Source organism: Rattus norvegicus, chromosome 2 (genome assembly GCF_036323735.1).
Source record: "Rattus norvegicus strain BN/NHsdMcwi chromosome 2, GRCr8, whole genome shotgun sequence".
Taxonomy (NCBI): Eukaryota; Metazoa; Chordata; class Mammalia; order Rodentia; family Muridae; genus Rattus; species Rattus norvegicus.
The window spans coordinates 150,633,518-150,655,831 of record NC_086020.1 but is presented as its reverse complement, the minus strand read 5'-3'; the positions used below and the strand labels follow the sequence as shown (position 1 = coordinate 150,655,831).

Below are 22,314 nucleotides of genomic sequence, written 5' to 3'. Positions count from 1 at the left end.
TGAACTCAAGCAGTATTACAGAGCAATAGTGATAAAAACTGCATGGTATTGGTACAGAGACAGACAGATAGACCAATGGAATAGAATTGAAGACCCAGAAATGAACCCACACACCTATGGTCACTTGATTTTTGACAAAGGAGCCAAAACCATCCAATGGAAAAAAGATAGCATTTTCAGCAAATGGTGCTGGTTCAACTGGAGGGCAACATGTAGAAGAATGCAGATCGATCCATGCCTATCACCCTGTACAAAGCTTAAGTCCAAGTGGATCAAGGACCTCCACATCAAACCAGACACACTCAAACTAATAGAAGAAAAACTAGGGAAGCATCTGGAACACATAGGCACTGGAAAAAATTTCCTGAACAAAACACCAATGGCTTATGCTCTAAGATCAAGAATCGACAAATGGGATCTCCTAAAACTGCAAAGCTTCTGTAAGGCAAAGGACACTGTGGTTAGGACAAAACGGCAACCAACAGATTGGGAAAAGATCTTTACCAATCCTACAACAGATAGAGGCCTTATATCCAAAATATACAAAGAACTCAAGAAGTTAGACTGCAGGGAAACAAATAACCCTATTAAAGAATGGGGTTCAGAGCTAAACAAAGAATTCACAGCTGAGGAATGCCGAATGGCTGAGAAACACCTAAAGAAATGTTCAACATCTTTAGTCATAAGGGAAATGCAAATCAAAACAACCCTGAGATTTCACCTCACACCAGTGAGAATGGCTAAGATCAAAAACTCAGGTGACAGCAGATGCTGGCGAGGATGTGGAGAAAGAGGAACACTCCTCCATTGTTGGTGGGACTGCAGACTGGTAAAACCATTCTGGAAATCAGTCTGGAGGTTCCTCAGAAAATTGGACATTGAACTGCCTGAGGATCCAGCTATACCTCTCTTGGGCATATACCCAAAAGATGCCTCAACATATAAAAGAGACACGTGCTCCACTATGTTCATCGCAGCCTTATTTATAATAGCCAGAAAATGGAAAGAACCCAGATGCCCTTCAACAGAGGAATGGATACAGAAAATGTGGTACATCTACACAATGGAATATTACTCAGCTATCAAAAACAACAAGTTTATGAAATTCGTAGGCAAATGGTTGGAACTGGAAAATATCATCCTGAGTGAGCTAACCCAATCACAGAAAGACATACATGGTATGCACTCATTGATAAGTGGCTTTTAGCCCAAATGCTTGAATTACCGTAGATCCCTAGAACAAATGAAACTCAAGACGGATGATCAAAATGTGAATGCTTCACTCCTTCTTTAAATGAGGAAAAAGAATACCCTTGGCAGGGAAGGGAGAGGCAAAGATTAAACAGAGACTGAAGGAACACCCATCCGGAGCCTGCCCCACATGTGGCCCATACATATACAGCCACCCAATTAGACAAGATGGATGAAGCAAAGAAGTGCAGACCGACAGGAGCCGGATGTAGATCTCTCCTGAGAGACACAGCCAGAATACAGCAAATACAGAGGCGAATGCCAGCAGCAAACCACTGAACTGAGAATAGGTCCCCTATTGAAGGAATCAGAGAAAGAACTGGAAGAGCTTGAAGGGGCTCGAGACCCCAAAAGTACAACAATGCCAAGCAATCAGAGCTTCCAGGGACTAAGCCACTACCTAAAGACTATACATGGACTGACCCTGGACTCTGACCTCATAGGTAGCAATGAATATCCTAGTAAGAGCACCAGTGGAAGGGGAAGCCCTGGGTCCTGCTAAGACTGAACCCCCAGTGAACTAGTCTATGGGGGGAGGGCGGCAATGGGGGGAGGGTTGGGAGGGGAACACCCATAAGGAAGGGGAGGGGGGAGGGGGATGTTTGCCCGGAAACCGGGAAAGGGAATAACACTCGAAATGTATATAAGAAATACTCAAGTTAATAAAAAAAAAAAAAAAAGAAAAAAGAAATACTCAAGTTAATAAAAAAAATTAAAAAAAAAAGAAATGTATGTAAGAAACACTCAAGTTAATAAAAAAAAAAAGGAAAAAAAAAGGGGGGGGAATATCCATAGGAGGGGATATGAAAGCAAAGTTTAGAGCAGCGACTCAAGTAAGGGCCATTCAGAGCCTGCCCCACATGTAGCATATATATATATATATATATATATATATATATATATATACATATATATATATATATACACACACACACACACACACACACACACACACACACACACACACACACACAGCCACCAAAACTAGATAAGATGGATGAAGCTAAAAAATTCATGCTGAAAGGGACCGGATATAGATCTCTCCTGAGAGACACATCCAGAGCATGTCCCATACAGAGATCAATGCTAGCAGCAAACCACTGAACTAAGAACAGGACCCCTTAGGGTGAATTAGACGAAGTATTGAAAGAGTTGAAGAAGCTTGCAACCCCATAAGAACAATGCCACTACTGAAAGACTATACATGGACTGACCCAGGGCTCCAACTGCATATGTCGCAGAGAAGAGCTTTGTTGGGTCCCCAGTGGAAGGGGAAGCCCTTGGTCCTGCCAAGGTGCAGGGGAATATAGGGGGGGGAGTAGTAAGGAGGATGTATGGGGGGATATACCCGTATGGGAGACGGGGAGTGGAGGGGATGGGGGCTAATGGACAGGAAACTGGGAAGGGGAATAACATTTGAAATGTAAGTAAAGAAATACATCTAATAATTTTTTTTAAAAAAAAGAAGAAGAAAGTAAAGCAAAAACAAAAAACAACATTTTAAAAAAAGAAAGAAAGAATACTCGTTGCTTTTGCAGAGGATCCAGGTTTAATTCCCAGCACCCACATGGATGTTCACAACTATTCCTAACTGCAGTTTCAGAGGATCTGGTATCCTCTTCTGGCCTCCAGAAGCTCCAAACATGTACATGGCACACATAGATAAATCAGAGCAAAACAATAAAAATGTGTGAAGGATCGCACATAAAAATTAAATCGAATAATCTTTAAAAACATATCAATAATAAATATCTTTTTGGAATAATGGAATTCCCGTCCATGTCACTGAATTTTCATATAGGAGGTAGTTCTTTGGCTTCTCAGTATCACCCGATAGTAAAAGAATAAGCAGAGGAAATTAGCCAAGCAGTTACAACACAAGATAGTAAAAGCAGCCATCTAAATAGATGAGGAACAATGAACTCCATAGGGGAGGGGCACCCAGCCAGGTTGAGGCTTAGAGGCTGGCACAGAGAAAGAAGAAGGGAAGTTCAGGCAGTGATGGGAGTCTGTGACAGGGGAACATGTTATTATCAAGGAATGGAATCAAATCAATGATTAGGGGAGATGAGGGCAGAGCGGTGCAGTGAGGAGGCTTGAGCAGGAGACACTACAGCACAGAAAGACACCACTCCTCTTCTGATGTTTCCAGACTAACAACAGTGAAATAGTCAACTTTTAAATGAAATGTAGCTGTATCTTTTTTAAAAGAAAGAAAATGTTAAGAGCTAGAAAAATATTCGCCTTCTTTGAACTAGTAATTCCAACCCTTGAGAAGTAAGCACTCTCCCCACAGGGAAAAAGCTATCCATCCCCAAAGGGCAGTACAGAGGTTTTCACAGTACTGGTAAACCAGCACAAACTAATATGTTCACAGACAGAACCTCAAGTGTATACGAATATTTTCCATCATTACAAAACAATCATGCAGAATACAACGCAGCAGTAAGAAAACAATTGCAAGTGGATTGCGCAGTATGAAGACTTTCTGTAATTAATGCTGCATATGAAGCATTTTAAGGATGAGCAGGAAAATTATTTTAAATCATCACAGAATAATCACTAAAGTTGGGATTTGGAATAAATTTTCCTTCATTGATTAATTTTGGTTATGAGATTCACAGTATTTCATAATATCTAAATCCTCCATTTATGACTACTAAACAAAACATAGTATCCATTTCATTTTTCCCAATTTTTGAGAAACATTTTCAAAATAATACAAAGTCTTCCTGCTTTATGTACTTTTAATATATGGACAACTGGGAACTTAGTATTGCATTAAAGTTGCTTATTTCAGAACAAAATTTCTTCAAACCCCAAGTTGAGGTTCTGAATCAGTTAGTTAAAGCTTATGATTGAAAATAAAAGATTAATATTGCTTAGTTTGACCTTAGATCCTGAAGACTATATAGACCCTTGGAGGGAAAAGGTAAGTTACATGGAAGAGTAATAATGAGAGGTTTGAAAAGCACTGGGATTGGATAGATAGAAGGAAATATTGATAAAGACTTGTGGAAAATAATCATAAAGATATAATTTTAAAGAAATGTGTTTTTAACATTATAAGACCAAGATGTAGCTGCTCAAATCCTAATTTCAATAATTAAACAAATCCCCAAATAATTCTAATTAGGAAATTCTTTTAAATAGGACATATTTACTTCTCTCCACTCCTTCAACTACAACGTAATAAGCTATTATTTTTAAGGAAGGGAAATTCATAATTTGAAATCTGTGTACTAACTTTTATCATCTAACATTGCTGGGAAAGAAACCTTCAGAAGTTCCAATGCAGGGTGTAGAACAAATGAAGTAATCCCTTTTCTAAACTATCAGTGTGTTGTATTGCAATGAGCTCTAAGTTATCATTTAAGTTGTTGGGAATTAAAGAAGTGAAAACTCTTGTGGTAAACCCTTGACTCTACAGTACTCTAGTTGTAAGTAAAGCCACAGATCTTCTTCCTCCATGGTCTCTGTTTCACTGCAAGAGTGGGAAACAGTCATGGGATTGGGGATGGGATTCATTGTAAACCTTTGTATTTTCTGAATATGTAGAGATGATTATCACCCTTCACACAATGACATCTCAAACTTGGAGCATGAAACATATGAAAGAAAAGCTGTGATCAGTGAAGATGTGAGCTGCAGAAAATGCTAGATATACAGTGTGCACTGACACTAGTAATGGTCATGAAGCTTCAGTGAAATGCCTGCTGTGTTAGGTCACATTTCCAGCTTAAACTGTGTTTGTATTACGTTTCAACTATTCAAAGACAATACATACATATACATATATACATGTGAATATAAGAATATGTTTTATATGAATACAAGAAATAATACAGAAAGAGGAAAAGTGTTGCTTTCTGATAACAATAAACTTATTGATAATTTGCTTTGCTTTGCTTTATTTAATTTGTGGCATTCTTGTGTGTGTGTGTGTGTGTGTGTGTGTGTTTTACAAGTAGTTGTCCGATCCATGCTTTGCATTTCTCACAACACATTAGTGGCAAATTCTAGTCCCAGGCATGGATCTTATTTGCTGAGGTGGTAATGTGGAAGCACCAACACTATGGGCAAAAGCCTGCCAGGATAGGTCTTGCTCGGATAAATCAGTGGTCCCCTGCAGTGTGCTTCTCCTGAAAAGAGTTTTAGTCTCTACTAATAAATAGTAAAGCTGCAATGCTACATAATTCTGCATCTGTCCTTGTGAAACCTCAGTGCATTCATGAATCAACAGGAGTCTTATAAAAACATAAGTTCTGATTCTGCAACTCTGGGCAGCAGCCCTAAGTCTACATACCTAGCACCCTCTTAGCTGCTGCTGCACCACAGAACACTGAGAAGCAGATGTTCTGAACAGCATCAAGACTCCAGCTGAAGACCCAAGCCCATGCTCACCACCAGCCCCCCACCTGAATTGACAAGAAAGGAGATAGCTTACCCTTCACACATGGGTGACACCGGCTCCAAAATAGATTCATCCACTGGGATGATTCTGGAGTGGATAGGAAACAGTCCTGCAATCACAAGCGAATGGTTTTTGGCATCTACATATCCAGACAAATTAAACTTGGCCATCAACCTGCATTGTAGTTCCTCTGTTTTGTTTTGAGCACCCAATTCAGCCCACAAAAATGCAAGAAATCCTAGAGCTAAGCATATCTTTTGGCTGGCCATTTTAATGAGTTTTAAGAAACTGACTAGAGTGGAAATCACACTTTTTAGTGAAGCACCTTGATTGAGTGTATATGTGTATGTCCCAGTGGACTTGGCTTGTCACTACTTGCTACATAATTTTCATGTCTCAATCACAGGCCTTGCAATCACCTGCAATTTGTGGATCTGGACTGGGAGCCGAGTAAGCCTTTGAGAAGAAACTTCAGAAAATCCCCATATGCTTTGTAACAATAAATGACAGAAATGTGGATTCTGAGTTTAAGACTCATTTTAATTTATAGAAACTACCCCCTCTTGTTTAGCATTGAGTCTCACTGCAGCCAACTCCATGATCTTCTCTACTCCAAAAGTAAGGAACAGTATCCTGCTTCATCATAAAGTATCAAAAGAGGTGATGCTATCTCATGACGTCATTGATGACTAGGATACTAACAGAATACCTTGAAAAATTCTGTAAGGCCCAGACATATTTAATGAACTTTTTTGCACATACCATTTTCTTTATCCTTTACCACCAGAAGTAGGACTACTCTCAGCATACACTCTATAGATTCAGGCTTATAACTCTGGTTTCTTCTAAACAATTCTTCCTCCCTCCCTTTCTTCCTTCCTCCTTCCCTCTAATCTCTCCCCTCCCTTCCTTCCCTCCTCCCTCTCTCTTTCCCCTCTCCTTTCTCATCTCTAACCCCACTCTACCTGAATTCTAGTGCTGAGCCACCATACCTCTAGTCCTTACTTACTAAACTCATCTCAGAGACAAACCTGTCTTAAAAGATCAATTTACTGTTCTTTCAGTCCTCTCCAGTTGCCCTCTCATCCACATTTCAAGAAACAGCCCAGCCAGCGTATTAGATCTTGATATCAGTGTAGACCCTGTTACCACAATTTGTCTCCACAGCACTTTGCTCCCAGATGCACTAGAAACCTATACAAAATTGATGTACACTGGAAATGAATACAGCTTTCCTTATGGTCCTAAGACATAGAATAAACTGAAAGTACACAATAAAGAGATTTTGAGTTATTTATGGTCTAGTCACATGATGGAATGCACAGCCTTTTAGGTCTTGTTCTTAAGAACAAAAATACACATAAGCAGCTGGAGAGACGGGTCAGTAGTTAAGAGTACACACAGTGCTCTTGCAGAGGACCTGCATTAAGGTCCCAGTACTCACATTAAGTAGCTTACAGCAGTTTTCAATATTAGTTCCAAGGGATCTGACATCCTCTTCTGGCTTAGCTGGCACCTATATGCACAGGATCCATATAGTTTACGTAAAGAAACACAAAACACATTCACTACTAATTTTAAATTAACCTGTAAAAACACAAAAGAAAATTTCACAGTGTGCATAAAGTTAGCACATGGGAAATTATTAGATCTTCTGGAGAGGAAAATACAGATGGTTATGAGCAGCCTGACATAGGTTCTAGGAACCAAACTTAGGTCCTCTGGAAGTGTATCAAGGGCTCTTAAGTTCTGAGTCAACTCCCCAACCCTTATATTAATGTTTTAAAACTATTTTATACTCTCAAATAGTCTCCACATTCCTTACCCTTTCTTACATAATGGATTAGATTCCAGTTGAGGAAGCTTCTGATTTGTGCACCAACATCTGGTATCCAGTTTGAGAACCTTCAGAATACTGGTCTATTTCTATCAGGGGCACAGTGACTGCTTTCTCCAAATGCCACAAAATTCAACAAACATCAAATGAAGATGACAAAAAGCCACCTCAGCATTCTCACAGGAAGAGGCCTTATGAAATGCACACTAATGGGTGCTCAATGCCTCATTTCCCAGATACCACCACAGGTTATTTTTTTGTTTTCTTCCTCTAACAAATGATGAAAAAAAGATCCCATGGCAAATGCATTCTGAGACACAGGCACCAAAACCCATGATCATCTACTTTAGACCTTGTGGAAAGGAAATATATCATATCCTGGACATACATTACTACAGGTCTTCCTCAGAAACTGAGGACTTAATGAGGCAGTGATGTCCTGTTGTGGGTGAACGTTTCTAAGGCTCAAACTGATTGGCACTTTAATAGTAATGTTGTCATTACTTGCAGCAGTGGCATTTCTTTTATGGTATTTTGAGGCGAAATATAATTTCCACACAACTCTGACTCAAGAAGCCTTAGTTCAGAAAAATGTAAATGATCTTGGGTGTTTGATCACATGTACAGAGCCCAGACTCCTTGGTCAACACACTGACTATATTTTCTGCACTCTCCCAGCCTTGTTTGATTGAGCCTTGAAGGTCTAAGGCACTCAGGCCTCTTTCAGAAATAGTGATAGATTCTGTCTAGACTTATCTTTGCCTCCAAGCAAAGAAAACACGTGAGCCCAGTGAGGCTCTGAAAAGCCAACTACTTTACTAATACTTACTAATCATGCTTGACACCGTTCGAATGTGAAATATTCACTGTAAGCTCGTGCCTAATTCCCTAGCTGGTGCTGCTGACAGGGTACGTTATGGAACCTTTAGGAAGCAAGGCCTAGGTATAGGAAGTCAGTAACTGAAGAAGGATCTTACATACAGGCCCTACTTTCTATCCTCTATTTGCTTTCTGGCTGCTATCAAAATGTAGTCAACCACAAAGCTACAAACGTAGTCAAGAGCTCCAACCATCACGCTTCCCTGTCACGAAAATGATCTAAAGTGAATCATACTTCCTCTAACTTACTGCTGTCAGACTGTGTTGGTGTTCTGTACCTATTTTGGAAAACAGTATTGAATTGAGTAGTTCTGCATGGGTGATAAAATAGTATACATAAGTGACTGTCAAAGTTCTACCAGAAAACTCCTACAGCTAATAAACACCTTCAGCAAGGTGTCTAGATACAAAATTAGCTCAAGGAAATTGGTAGCTCTCCTTTATACAAATGATAAATGGGTCGAGAAAAAAGTTAAGGAGAAAACATCCTTCAAAATAGTCACATATGACTTAAGATATCTCAGTATAACTCTAACCAAGCAAGTGAAAGACTGAATGACAAAACTTCAAGTCCCTGAAGAAAGAAACTGAAGAAGATATCAGAAGATGGAAAGATCTCCCGTGATCATGAATCAGTAGGATTAACACAGTGAAAATGGTCTTCTTATCAAAAGCAATCTACAGATCAAATGTAATTCCAATAAAAATTCTTACACAATTTTTAAAGAACTTGGAAAAAACAATTCTCAACTCTTTATTCAAAAATAAGAATTCCAGGATAGCTAAAACAATCTTGTATAATAAAATAAATTATGGAGTTATCACCATTCCTACCTTCAAGTTGTACTTCAGAATAATAGTAATAAAAACTGCATGGTATTGGTATAAAAACAGACAGGGTGATCAACAGAATAAAATCAAAGACCCAGAAATAAATCCATACACTGACAGATACTTGATTTTTGACAAAAAAGCAAAAATCATACAATGGAGAGCATCTCCAAAAAATTGTTCTGATCTAATTTTATGTGTGCATGTAGTAGCCTGCAATAGATCAATATTTATGTATACTTTTATCAATATTATCCTTCACAAAATACAAGCCAAGTGGATCAAAGATCTCAACATAAAACCACATACATTAAATATAAGAATAAAACAGAAAGTGGAGAATAGCCTTGAAGTTATCAGGAGATAACTTCGTGAACAGAATACCAACGGTTCAGGCTTTAAGATCAACAATTGATAAATGAGACCTCATGGAACTGAAAAGCAAAGGACACATTCAACAGGACAAGATGACAGCCTAAAGATTGGGAAATGACCTTCATCAATTGCACGTCTGACAGAGGGCTAAAAAACACATAAAGAACTCAAGAAGTTAGACACAAACAACCCAAATAACCCAACTTAAAAAATGGGGTACATATCGAATGGCTGAGAGGCACCTAAGGAAATGTTCAACAACCTTAGTCATCATGGAAATGTAAGTCAAAACAACCCTGAAATTCCACTTCATACCAGTCAGAATGGCTAAGATCAAAAACTCAGGTGACTGCAGATGCTGGTGAGGATGGGGAGAAAGAGAAACACTCCTCCATTGTTGGTGGGATTTCAAGCTGGGACAACCACTCTAGAAATTAGTCTGGTAGTTCCCCCAGAAAATTGGACATAGTACTACCTGTGGACCCAGCTATACCACTCATGGGTATCTGTTCAAAAGATTCTCCAAGACATAACAAGGTCACATGCTCCACTACATCCATAACAGCCTTATTTATAATAGTTAGAAGCTGGAAAGGACACATATATCCTTCAACAGAGGAATGGATACAGAAAATGTGGTACATTTACACAATGGAATACTATTCAGCTATTAAAAACAATGACTTCTTGAAATTCTTAGGCAAATGGATGAATCAAAAAAATATCATCTTGAGTGTGGTAACCCAACCGCAAAAGAACACACATGATTTGCACTCACTGATAAGTAGGTATTAGCCCAAAAGCTTGGAATATTCAAGATACAATCTACAGACCATATGAAGCTCAAGAAGAAGGAAGACCAAAGTGTGGATGCTTCAGTGCTTAGAAGCGGGATAAAATACTCACAGGAGGAAATATGCAGACACAGTGTGGAGCAGAGACTGATGGAAAAGCCATCCAGAGACTGCCAAACCTGAGGATCCATCTCATATATAGTCACCAAACACAGACACTATTGTGAATGCCAAGAGGTACATGCTGACAGGAGCCTGATACAGCTGTCTCCTGAGAAGCTCTGTCAGAGCCTGACAAATACAGAGGCAGATGCTTGCAGCCAATCATGAACTAAGAATGGGGTGCCCAATGGGGAAATAGAGAAAGAACTGAAGGAGGTGAAGGGGTTTACAACCCCAGAGGAAGAACAACAATATCCATCAACCAGACACTCCAGAGCTCCCAGGGACTAAACCACCAGCCAAAGAGTACACATGGAGAAATCCATGGCTCCAGCCGCATATGTAGCAGAGGATGGCCTTATTGGACATCAATGGGAGGAGAGGTCCTTGGTCCTGTGTAGGCTCAATGCCCCAGTATAGGGGAATGCCAGGGTGGTGAGGCAGGAGGGACTGGGTGGGTTGAGTAGGGGAGCATCCTCATAGAAGCTGGGGGAGGAGGATGGGATAGGAGATTTCTGGAGGGGAGACGGGGAGAGGGGATAACATTTGAAATGTAAAGAAAATATCCAATAAAAAAAGCAAAAAAAAAAAAAGTGGGGTATAGAGCTAAGCAGAGAATGCTCAACAGGAATCTCTAATGGCTGAGAAACACTTAAAGAAATGTTGAATGTCTTTAGTCATCAGAAAAATGCAAATCAAAACAACTCTGATTCTACCTCACACTGATCAGAATGTCTAAGAACAAAAGCTCAACAGATAGCACATGTTATCAAGCTAGGGGAACATCCCTACATTGCTGCTGGGAGTGCAAGCTTGTACAACCACTCTGGAAATCAATTTGGTGGTTTCTCAGAAAGTTGGGAATAGTTCTAAACCTCAATACCCAGCTATACCACTCCTGGGCATACACTCAAAAGATTCTTTACCATCCCACAAAGACACTTGCTCAACTATGTTCATCACAGCTTTATTCATAATAGCCAGAAACTGGACACAACCTAGATGTTCTTCAACTGAAGAGTGGACAGAGAAAATGTGGTTCATTTACACATGGAAATGCTACTCAGCTGTTAAAAACTATGACTTCATGAAATTGGCAGGCCAGATGGATGGAACTAGAAAATATCCTGAGTGAGGTAACCCAGATCCAAAAGGCCATCCATGGTTTTTATGCACTGATTCAGCTAAGTGGATAATAGTCATAAAGTGTAGGATAATCTGAGCTACAATCTTCAGACCCAAAGAAACCAAATAACAAGGAGGACTCAAGGAAGGATGGTTGAAATCTTTCTTAGAAGGGAAAATAAAATAGATATTGGAGGTAGATAAAGAGAGGTAACTGGGTAGGAGAGGGGATGAGGAAGGGAACAGCGAGGGAATCAGGTGAAAGGAGAACAGGAGAAAGAGAATGACTATCAGCAAATCTCTAGGATGTGCTAGTGACCTGGGATGGGTAGAGAGGGCCTCCCAGGGTGTCTATGGGGGCAACTCTGGCTAAGACTCCTATATGGATACTGAAGTGGCCACTTCCTATAACCTCCTAGGGGAGGGCTAAGGACAGCAACCCAGCCACAAAACTTTCAACTCAAAATATGTCCTACCTATAAGATGTGCAGAGGCGAAGATGGAACAGAAATGATGGGAATGGCCAACCAATGACTGCCCCAAGTTGACATCCAACCTATGGGTAAGAATCAATCCTTGACACTATTAATAATAATGTTATGTCTATTTCAGACAGAGCCTACCATAACTGTCCTCTGAGAGGCTCCTCGAAGCAGCCCATAGAAACAAATGCAGAGACCCACAGGCAAACATTAGATGAGGTTGGGAAGCCTTGCCCAAATGTTGAGGGAAGGAATGAAGGACCTGAAGAGGACAGGGACTCCAAAGGAAGACCAACGGAATCAACTAACCTGGACCCTAGGGGGCTCCCTGAGAGTGAACCACCAACCAAAGAGCATACAGGGGCTAGAACTAGGCCCCCTGCACAAATATGGCCAATGTGCAGCTTGGTCTTCTTGTGGGTACCCCAACAACTGGAGCAGGAGCTGTCTCTAAATCTGTTGCCTGTGGATTCCATTCCCCTAACTGGGCCTTGGTGGGAGAGGATGTGCTTAGTCCTGCAGTGACTTGATGGGGGAGGGGGGATTCTCCCTTCTCAGAGAAAGGGATGTATGAAGGTGGAACCTGAAAGAGGGGGGGGTGCTGATATTAAGATATAAAGTGACTAAATTAATGGAAAAAAGAGTTCTGCATGAGTCGGTGGTGTATGAATTACACGTGGTCCTGAATGAGAAAGGAACCTAGAAGATCTGGCATTTAAACGCTTGGTTTCCAGTTGGTAGCACTGTTTGGCAGAGGTGGAGGTACAGCCTTGCTGGAATACAGCACTGGAAGTGGGCTTAGAGTTTAAGGCTGCACATTTCCTTCACTCTGGGCTCACTGCTTCCATTTGAAGAGGTAGAGCCTTAGCTCTGCCAGCAGGAGGGTCAGTACTTTGCTTCTTTGAGACAGAGTTTCACTAATGTAGCTCTGGACTGCCTGAAATTCACCTCTGCCTCCTGAGTGCTGAGATTAAAGGTGTATACTACCACACTTGGCTCATAGTGGACTCGTGTACCTCAGGAATCGTAAACCCAAATAAGTTCTTTCTTCTCTGTATTGTTTCTGGTCATGGTATTTTAACAGAAAAATGGTATGATAAAATAAAAAACTTGAAAAACTATCTGGAGACTGAAGTGGTTAACTTTGCTTCTGCAAGGGAGTAGACCAGAGAAAAAGGCAGACAGAAATATTGTTTTCAATTAATAATATTGTTTTCATTTATTTCAACTTTTATTTAAAATGTTATTCTAGGCCAGCATGTTGGTGCACGCCTTAAATCCCAACATTCAGGAGACAGAGGCAAGCAGATTTCTGTTAGTTTGAGGCCTGTTTTAAGGACAGCCAGGGCTACACAGAAAAACCTTGTCACACAAAACAACTTTTTCCAATTACTAAGAAAAGAGTTCATTAATTTTAAAAGAGAAGTATAGGGGCGAGTTTGGTGGGATAAATGTTACAGTTTTTAAAAAGTAATACGTATGCTACTTTCTACTGGGCTGGAATGTGAGCAGTTTGCCACTTTAGCTAGTTGTCCACTATGTAACTTTGCATAGCCTGCTCTTAGACACTTGGGTCCCAGCACACTCTCTGCTGCCTCATAACTCTGCTAGGTCCAACTTGAGTATCTGAAATTCTCCCCTGATCTCCAAGGGCACTGCACTCTCATGCACATACATACAGCCACACACAAATACACAGTTTTGAAAACAAAATCTTAAAAGGAGAATATCCATTCTAGAGTCAATTGTCATAGAATATCACCAGTGAATGGTGATTCACCGTCCTGACTTGCTTGATTTCACACACTCACTCTCTCTCTCTCTTTCTCTCTCTCTCTCTCCCTCCCTCCCTCCCTCTCCCTCTCTCTCTCTCATACTCTCTCCCTCCCTCCCTTTCTTATATTGCAGTGTCCTAAGCTTTGTATTTAAATTTTTCCAAAATTTTAGAGACGCTTGTGGAGTAAACAGTCCTTAAATGTATGTGTGCCATCTGTATATGGGCTTTTTGGTACTTTCCCAATAAGATGCTATAAAAATTAGTTCAATTTATTACGTCTTCACCATTATAATCAAATAAATAGAAGCTGCATTAGAAAGAATCACAAGTTGGAAATGTCTTGCACTTAGCTAAATACTTTTATTCCACAAATTAGAGTAAATGCCAAACACTGCAATGAAATTAGACAAAGATACCTTGACAAAGGTCTCCTGTGTATTCTATTTTACATAGCCACATGAATGGGAATTTTTAAATGGTTTTCACTAACATGGTTTAAAAGAAAAATTAGTCTATTTGGCAGTGATATAATGTCTAAAAGAACAGCAATGCAGGTACAATATTCTAATTAAAGACAAAGTTAGGATTTAACTTAATAGCAAGGTTAGATAAGGATCTCTAAATTCTTTTCTTAGGATCTAACCTACATAAAGTCTTGTAATATACATCACAAATAACTTTTAAAATGAACAATAACAAAACTTGTCCATGTTAAACATGGTATTTTTTTAAAGTGGAGAATGACAGTTTTGATTTATGAACTCTCCAGACTTAAACTCAGAAAAACTTCTCAAAAACAAAGTTGAATTTGTTTTCTGGGTTAGCAGAAGGCTATACCAGGTCACAGGTTTGAACCACTAACAAGGCAGAGTACCCTGGCTGTCAGCAGTGTGTCTGCCCATGGTTTCCTTTAATTCTCTCTGACAGGAGATGACTTTACTCCATTCGTAACACACCTATAAAGAAATATGAACCCAGTGCTCATGATGTAGCTGTGGACAAATGCTTGCACATCAGTCACTGGGTTTGACTTGCAGCACTATAAAATACATTAAATTAGTAAACCCTGCATTTTGAGAAGCTGGATATTTAGAAAAAATTAATATTCAGAACATTTGTGGCTAATTTTAAAAGCACACGTGCTTTTAATACTTTTGGTTGGCCATTTAACTACAGAACAACCCAAAGACTTGTGTCCACTGTTAACACTGGACATGATGTCAACATATTCCTACACACCTAAGCTTACTGTCCAGAACTCTTGATATATATGTATACTGATAAATATATATATCCAAACATTGATAATATATGCAATGTTTTGACAATATAAACATGTCAGGTCCTTTTGGTTCTTGCTTTCTTTTTTCATAAACACCAAGACTTAATGACAAATTATGAAATCATCATTTCTTCCTTTCAGAAATTTACTGAAGACAGAAGGGATTTTAGTCATTTCACATTAATTTAGCAAAGCAATTTTATAGTCAATATTATTGCAACATAAAATACATGGCAGTCACTAACAATTATACAGCAATTCACAAAAACTACACTATTCATTTCAATTAACAAGTAGCACTTTATAAAAAATATTTTCAGAGGATGTTTACATTCACTTTTTGTAAATCAACTCATATTTGTGTTTCTGAATGTAACACAAAAGGAAGGAAGGAAATAACCAATCTCTTTTGTGTATTTACTAACTCTAAATATTAAACTCCAAAGCTGCCACAAGGTTCACAGAAAACAAAGACCTTAATAGGAAAATTACAATGGTGCCATTAAATGATTAGTCGGAAGGTGCCTCTATTTCTAATAGCTAATAACCAAATGGCACAGGTCCTAAAGTTTTGGGGTTTGTTTGTTTGTTTCCAGCTATGTAGGGATAGCTCAGCCTTAGCTCATGACCTGAGCAATCTCAGAATTGCAGGTGGCTATAACACAGGGGTAGATTTCTTCTAAGAAAAACTAAAGAGTAGGAAGAAAGAGGGTGAATAAGTCCATGGGGTATACAGATCTCAACATGGATAACCATGTCAGTTGCCCTTCAGATTCCCTACACAGACTGGTATGTCTACCTTCTATGGAACATAGACGCAAGCAGATCCAAGTCAGTACCCAGGGTCTAAACTTAGCTAATGAGGACCTCAGCAAGACTCTCATCTACATTCTTAACCTGTTTGACTCTAACAAGAGACCAGTTATGTCCCTTAATAATTTTTTCTTTCTGAGAAACTTGTAACTGTGTGTTAGTGTGTGTGCATGCTACACACACACACACACACACACACACACACACACACACACACACACACACACACACACCCCAATTTGGTCAAATTTGAGTTTTTAAATCCTCAGATGACAGCAACCATGGTTGGGATCCAATTAAAAAGGTGAACAGTTCCATGAGATGCTGACTCTTCTGTATACAGTGTGCCTACTGTTGAAAGGTGGCATCTTGATATTCTGGGGACTCATTATGGGCTGTTAAAATGTTCACATACTACAACTGGATCCAGGTTCAATTCCCAATGATGGCCCAACAAAACTGTAGATACAGATGCAGCAAAAGCCATTACTGCCGTGCAAGCTTCGTGTCGTAAAAGATAGTTTTCCTCTGCCATCTGGTACAGCTACTTCAATCAAGACAAGAGGGAATTCTCCAGTCGAAAATATTTAACCTGTACTCAGTTAAACCTTGGGTTAATTAAAGAAGTATCCATCACTGAGGCAATATTAGTGAAGGCTTGCCATCTAACATCACTCTAAAGAGTCTCGGAGAGTGGAGTGAGGATCATGCAGAAGAGCAGTGAAAGCATGGTCAGAACACAGGGAGTGAGAATGTTGGTATCATTTCTCAAAGGCAATGGGGTCCCCAGAATTCCTGTTAAGAGATGATACTGTGATAGTGGATCTATTCCTGATTAGTTGTATGCAGAACTTCAACAGAGAATTAGAAAGCCTGAATGCACTCCTGCTCTGCCAACAGTTAACAATTACAAATACTTATCTGTTGTCAAAGCAGCAACATATCCTAGCAGCTCTTCCAAAAACACATAGTAAAGAGACAGTCTACAAACACTGCAAGTGAGCATTTTCAAGAATCTGAGATGACCAAATCTTGATGGTATGTTCTTCAGCTGGTGGCAACAGATCAATGTTTATATAAACACTATCCTGCTAATGCTTTTTCTTGCTTATAACTAAGAATGCATCTAGGCATGTGGCCCAATTGGTAAGTGCTTGCCAAGCACACACACATGGTTCTGGGTTCAATTACCAGTAACATAAACTGAGCACAGGACTGAGGTGGTGTAGGCAAGGGTGAGAAGACTCAAGGCCATCCTCAAATACATGATGAATTTGAGGATGAGCCAAATAAATCCTGTTTCAAAGAGACAAATGTAACTATTCAGCATTGGATTGGTGTTGGAACTTCATAAGATGAGGCAACAAGATTAAACTGACCTTTCCAGGTCCATGCTTCCTTAACAGCAAGGCAAAACAGTAGGATGAACAGTGTTGTCTATTTTACCTGAATACCCTCATTCTCTATACAGAATAGAATTCAGTTATTCTCCAAAATTGGCCATCAGAAGCTAAGTCCCCACACAGCAATGAAATCAATATTATGATTTATGGTTGCATGTAGCTACTATATGATGAAGAGAAAACAAAAAAATAAATAAAACAGTATAATCCCATCACTGAGATACATCTAAAAGCTTGTCCTCAAAATTTATGTCAGGGGGCGGAGAGATGACTTAGCAGATAAGAGCCACTGACTGCTTTTCCGGAGGTCCTGAATTCAATTCCTACCACCAACCACATGGTGGCTCCCAACCATCTGTAATGGGATCTGATGCCCTCTTCTGTGTGTCTGAAGACAGTGACAGTGTACTCATGTAAGTAAAATAAATTACTCTTAAAACTAAAAAAAAAAAAAAAAGGTAAAATAAAAACTTATGTCAGGTTGTTATATCCCATGGACAGACCATCACTGATAGGTCCAATAAGATAGGACTAGGATTTATTGATTTGACTTTTAAATTTTTCTGGTCTGCCAATTTGGGAATAAATCACATTTTCACAGATCTCTCTTACTCTAATAGTTATGAAGAAATAAAACACAATTATGCAGACAAGTATCCAAGTAACTAATAGTGTAAGCCAAAACTGCCCAGTATATCAAGTGATAAATGTTACTAAGCACGAAGTCCAAGCAAAAAGTAAACAGCTTGCAAGGCCATATGCTTTTAGGGCTGGAATACACTTAATGGAAGGATGGCTTCCTCTAAGAAAAACTGGAGGGTGGTTCTTAAAGTCACTGGCACATTTCCAAGTTGAGCTTGTTTGTCTCCTTGACTGTAACTATTTTCAATGGCCCACATGGACTACTATGACATCAAGTAAGCTATACAGTACAAGGCAAAATGACCACATAGGAAAATAGACAGTAAACCTGAAAATCCTCTTAGTTTCACCAAGTTTCTATATCATGTGCAGATATGTTCTAGAGAAATTCTTTTCAGCATTAAAGATTACATAAAGACATCTAAGAGAAAACGTAAGAAAAACAGTAAGCACATTTTAACTCTTTCTGAATATTATATATACCATCAACGTCCAGAATGCAAAAGTCACAAATAAGCAGCACTTCCAAAAGATCACCTGACCAGCTATACACAGACCATGGCAGTAACCAACTTCAGGGTAAGAACATCTTATATCCTTCCTGATTCTTGCTGTTTATACCAGATATGCTTGCTAGAACAAAGTTTTTAATGTAATCAAACATGCACTGATTCCTTGGTAAACATTCTGTATTTGGCAGCTCCCACTCAGAAATAACACAACCCTCAATCTGCCTAAGTCTATCACATCTTCCTTTTACAAAGAACTTTCTCGCTGGGACAATGAACACTTAACCTTTTGTAGAAGACAAATACTGTTTCCAGTGTGTATGTCTGCTGTTAAGAGATCCTTCCCCCTTGGTTGAGCAGCAGTTTCTGGCTATCCTCTAGACTATCCAAAAAGATGACTTCTGCTATATGTCATTTTGTTTTCATTTAACACTGAATCCTAAATAGAAATTGGTGCTTGAGTAATAGAAAAGATCTTCGACAACAGACTGCAACCTGGGGTAAAAGCAAGTGAGAAAAACATGGTAATATTTCTTAGAAGACCTTAACTTTGTACTGCCTACTTTCTCAGGCTTGTGTGTCATAAAGAACCCATGAGAACTACTGGCAATGGCATCAATGGCATTCAAGTGGTCATGAACCCTCTCCAGAAGTTGGCAGAAAAGATGCTGGCAAATATGCTGCACCCATCAAGACTTCTGTCTACAGACCCAGAGAGTCCGTCTACAGCTCTTTCCTAAGGAACAGAAACATTTCCTCTCCCAAAAGAAAAGGAACATGTTCTCATCTCTTAACCTTTTCCGAGACAGCCTCTTTTGGGAAGAGTATGGAAGTGGCCTTGGGGACAAATTAAGAAGTCTTTCTGCACAGCTGTAGGAACTGGTGACACAAGGCTGGACAGATGAAGCTCTTGGCCTATATTAACAAGATGACGGTGAAAAACACGTCTATAAGAACGCATCTATAAGAAACACGGTCAGTTCCTTTTTACTCATGGCTGTGACATCATCAAACTCTAAGTGCTTCCATATTAAATTCCTGGTGTGCTACATCTTTGAGGCATCTTATATTTTACTTTCCTTGTATCATGCCAAAAAAAAAAAAATTGTCAAGACAATTTTCTTATACCTTTGTATGGTATGAATAGGTTTTCCTCACTTGTTTAAGAAAAAATAAAAATTTAAAAAAAATTCAGATTCTTCAAAAGTCACACACAGTAAGTCATGCTGGTAATTTAAGGGTGTTTTGTTTCTAACAGTTTCTAGATGTGGGCAAGCAGACAGAAGCTAGTCATCCATCATCATATACAGGTATCAAGAATCTATGGTCCTGCCAAGGCTGGACTCCCCCAGTGAAGGGGTTATGTCGGTGGAGGGGGATGAGGGGGCGGGGAGGGGGGGCAGCGGCACACCCTTATAGAAGAAGGGGAGGGGGATGGGATAAGAGAATAACATTTGAAATGTAAATTAAAAATATCCAAAAAAATAAAAAAGAATCCATACATAAGAGTGAGGCAAAAGCAAGAATAACCTGTCTGCATTTGGGCAATGGTGCCTTGATTATTTACCCAGACGATTCCTTCCTTTTTAATCATCCTCAGCTCCACACTAAGCCATGGATAGCTGCTATGAGACCTGGAATATGAAGGAGCTGCTTCAGTAACATTTTTCACAGTACTGCATGTCATTAACAAGTGGTTTCTAATGAGCGTCAATTGCACACAGTTCTTCAACAACACATTTATTACTCCCACTCAGTGGTTCCCGGGGGCTTTGACGTTAGGTCATACATAATTCTAGAAATTCCAGGAATCTTCTTTATCTCAGTGACCATCTTTAGCACCACCTGTTTACCAAAACAAAGATTACAAGAAAAAATGAGAATACACCACATGTTCAATAATCCTAAAAGGCTTATGCTTGCACCTTAAAACTAAAACATGAGAAGGTTCTGATTAAACTGAGATTATTTCTCTCCATAGATTCAGCGACTTCGAGTCAATACTCCCCAAAGTGTTTGACAATATTATAGCATCAAAACAAATCACTTTATGTGTTAATACAATACTTTGTGAATTATCTATGGCTTAAACATCAAACTCCAGCACTACCAAATTATTACAGGAAGCACTCTAATAATAACCTTTGTCAAAGACAGTTTGAGCACCTGACTGTCTTGAAGATCTGACAAACTTGGCCATAAGAAACAGATGCTAAACATTTCCCACCCAGGCACCCAGCAGGCCCTGTCACAGCCTCACATTAGTGCAATAATAAAGAGCTGCTCCACTAATCAATGTCCCAGTTCCACTTTTCACCAGTGCAGCATAAATAGCTCCTATGGAATTTCACTTTGGTGAAGGACAAAGAGAATGGTGAAGAATAACAATGGAACTATAGGATTCAATCCCCAGCAAGGTGGGTGGCACATGCCTAGAATCCCAGCACTTGGCAGGGTGATCAGAAGTTCAAGATTATCCTCAGCCAGAGATTCACAGTTTAAGAAACAAAAGACTTCATCTTAAAAAAAAAATAATAATTGTAATTATAAATATTATCAAATCCCATTCATATTTCTTAAAAATCCCAACTTTTCTCCACTCCTAGGAATGTGCCCTTTATATGAGAAAACTATAATAAGCAAAAATCAGCAGGGTTAGGTAATACTCTATGTTGTAATCAGAATAAGCAGGTATCTCAACATTGTATTAGATTTAAAGTCCCTTTCACTGTATTAAAAGTGGAAACAAAGAAAAATAAACCTATCTTATAAAGAACCAATCCTAGAAATACAAATTGTCATAGCCTATCTCTGTCACTGTACTGTGCAATAAATGAGGCAGTGACAAACATGTATTTTAGGAAACGTAACATAAATTACCTCTACAGGAATTTCATTGCCAGGTGTTGCAGGTACTCCAGTCATGAAGTCACTAGTAATAAAGGTTCGAATAACCACAGACCTCTGGCATGAAGGCTGCTTCTGAAGTGGATCTCGATCGAAATGTAATGGGGTCAAAATCACTGGCATCTGGCTGATTTTCCCAGCATACCCTAAAGAAAGAACCATGTAGTGCTTAGTATCATCCCAGAATGGAAAAATACTCTAACCTAATTCAACGAAATCCTAGCAAAGAATCTCTAGTTATCCCTCCCTCTTCCCCTTCCTTGCACGCATAAAACACTCATCACACACTGAATTCAAATACTTGTACAGGATTGAAAGTGGATACAGCAGAGTCTTATGCAGATGTGGTAGTTCATATCTGTACTCTCACCTCATGACAGGCTGAGACAGGAAGGTCTCAAAAGTGAGAGCTACCCAGACTATTCACTGAGAGACCTCCATAAAAGAAAGCAAACAATTATTTTGTCCACAGCAATGTTGTAGCAATGAGAGACATAAAAGAAAGGCAATTTCTGTTATTCAGTGTAGTCCCACATTCTACACTGGAAACACTAACTTAGTGATCAACAGTCCACTTTTCCCAGGGGAAAAGGAAATAGGCATAGGTTCCTATAAACCTATGATCAAATGTGCTCTCCGCAAAAAATCAAGCCTTGAGTGCCTTTCTGTTTAAAGACATCTAATTTGACATTTATTTTAGATCCATCAACATTAAAGTTACAATTAATGGAACTACAACTCCTGCCTTGACTTATCTAACACCTGAATCTTCACATGAGGTACACCACAGCTTTCTACTGCTCTAGGGTCTAGCCAGCTCTTCAGCGTTAC

At 39.3% G+C, this 22,314-nt stretch overlaps 2 protein-coding genes across 6 annotated transcripts in view; both read right to left on the bottom strand.

The window, feature by feature from the left end:
- Positions 1-12,706, bottom strand: part of Vom2r44 (vomeronasal 2 receptor 44) — a 42,566-nt gene extending 29,860 nt beyond the window's left edge. Inside the window, exons 1-2 of one of the 3 annotated variants that reach the window (XM_017590655.3) lie at positions 7,110-12,706; positions 5,699-5,774 (exon numbers count right to left, since the gene is read on the bottom strand). In XM_017590655.3, the coding sequence (XP_017446144.1) occupies positions 5,699-5,738 (40 nt within the window). In that variant the 5' untranslated portion in view covers positions 5,739-5,774; positions 7,110-12,706. Of the gene's footprint in view, positions 1-5,698; positions 6,562-7,109 lie in introns of those variants that run through there. The other 2 variants (NM_001415021.1, XM_006232438.5) reach the window with 2 other exon arrangements.
- A 1,561-nt stretch (positions 12,707-14,267) lies between these two features.
- The window catches only part of Gmps (guanine monophosphate synthase), a 53,741-nt gene continuing 45,694 nt past the window's right edge, over positions 14,268-22,314 (bottom strand). For 2 of the 3 annotated variants that reach the window (XM_039102016.2, XM_063281587.1), the window contains exons 16-17: positions 21,457-21,629; positions 14,268-20,421 (exon numbers count right to left, since the gene is read on the bottom strand). In XM_039102016.2, the coding sequence (XP_038957944.1) occupies positions 20,320-20,421; positions 21,457-21,629 (275 nt within the window). In that variant the 3' untranslated portion in view covers positions 14,268-20,319. 3 annotated transcript variants of the gene reach the window in all.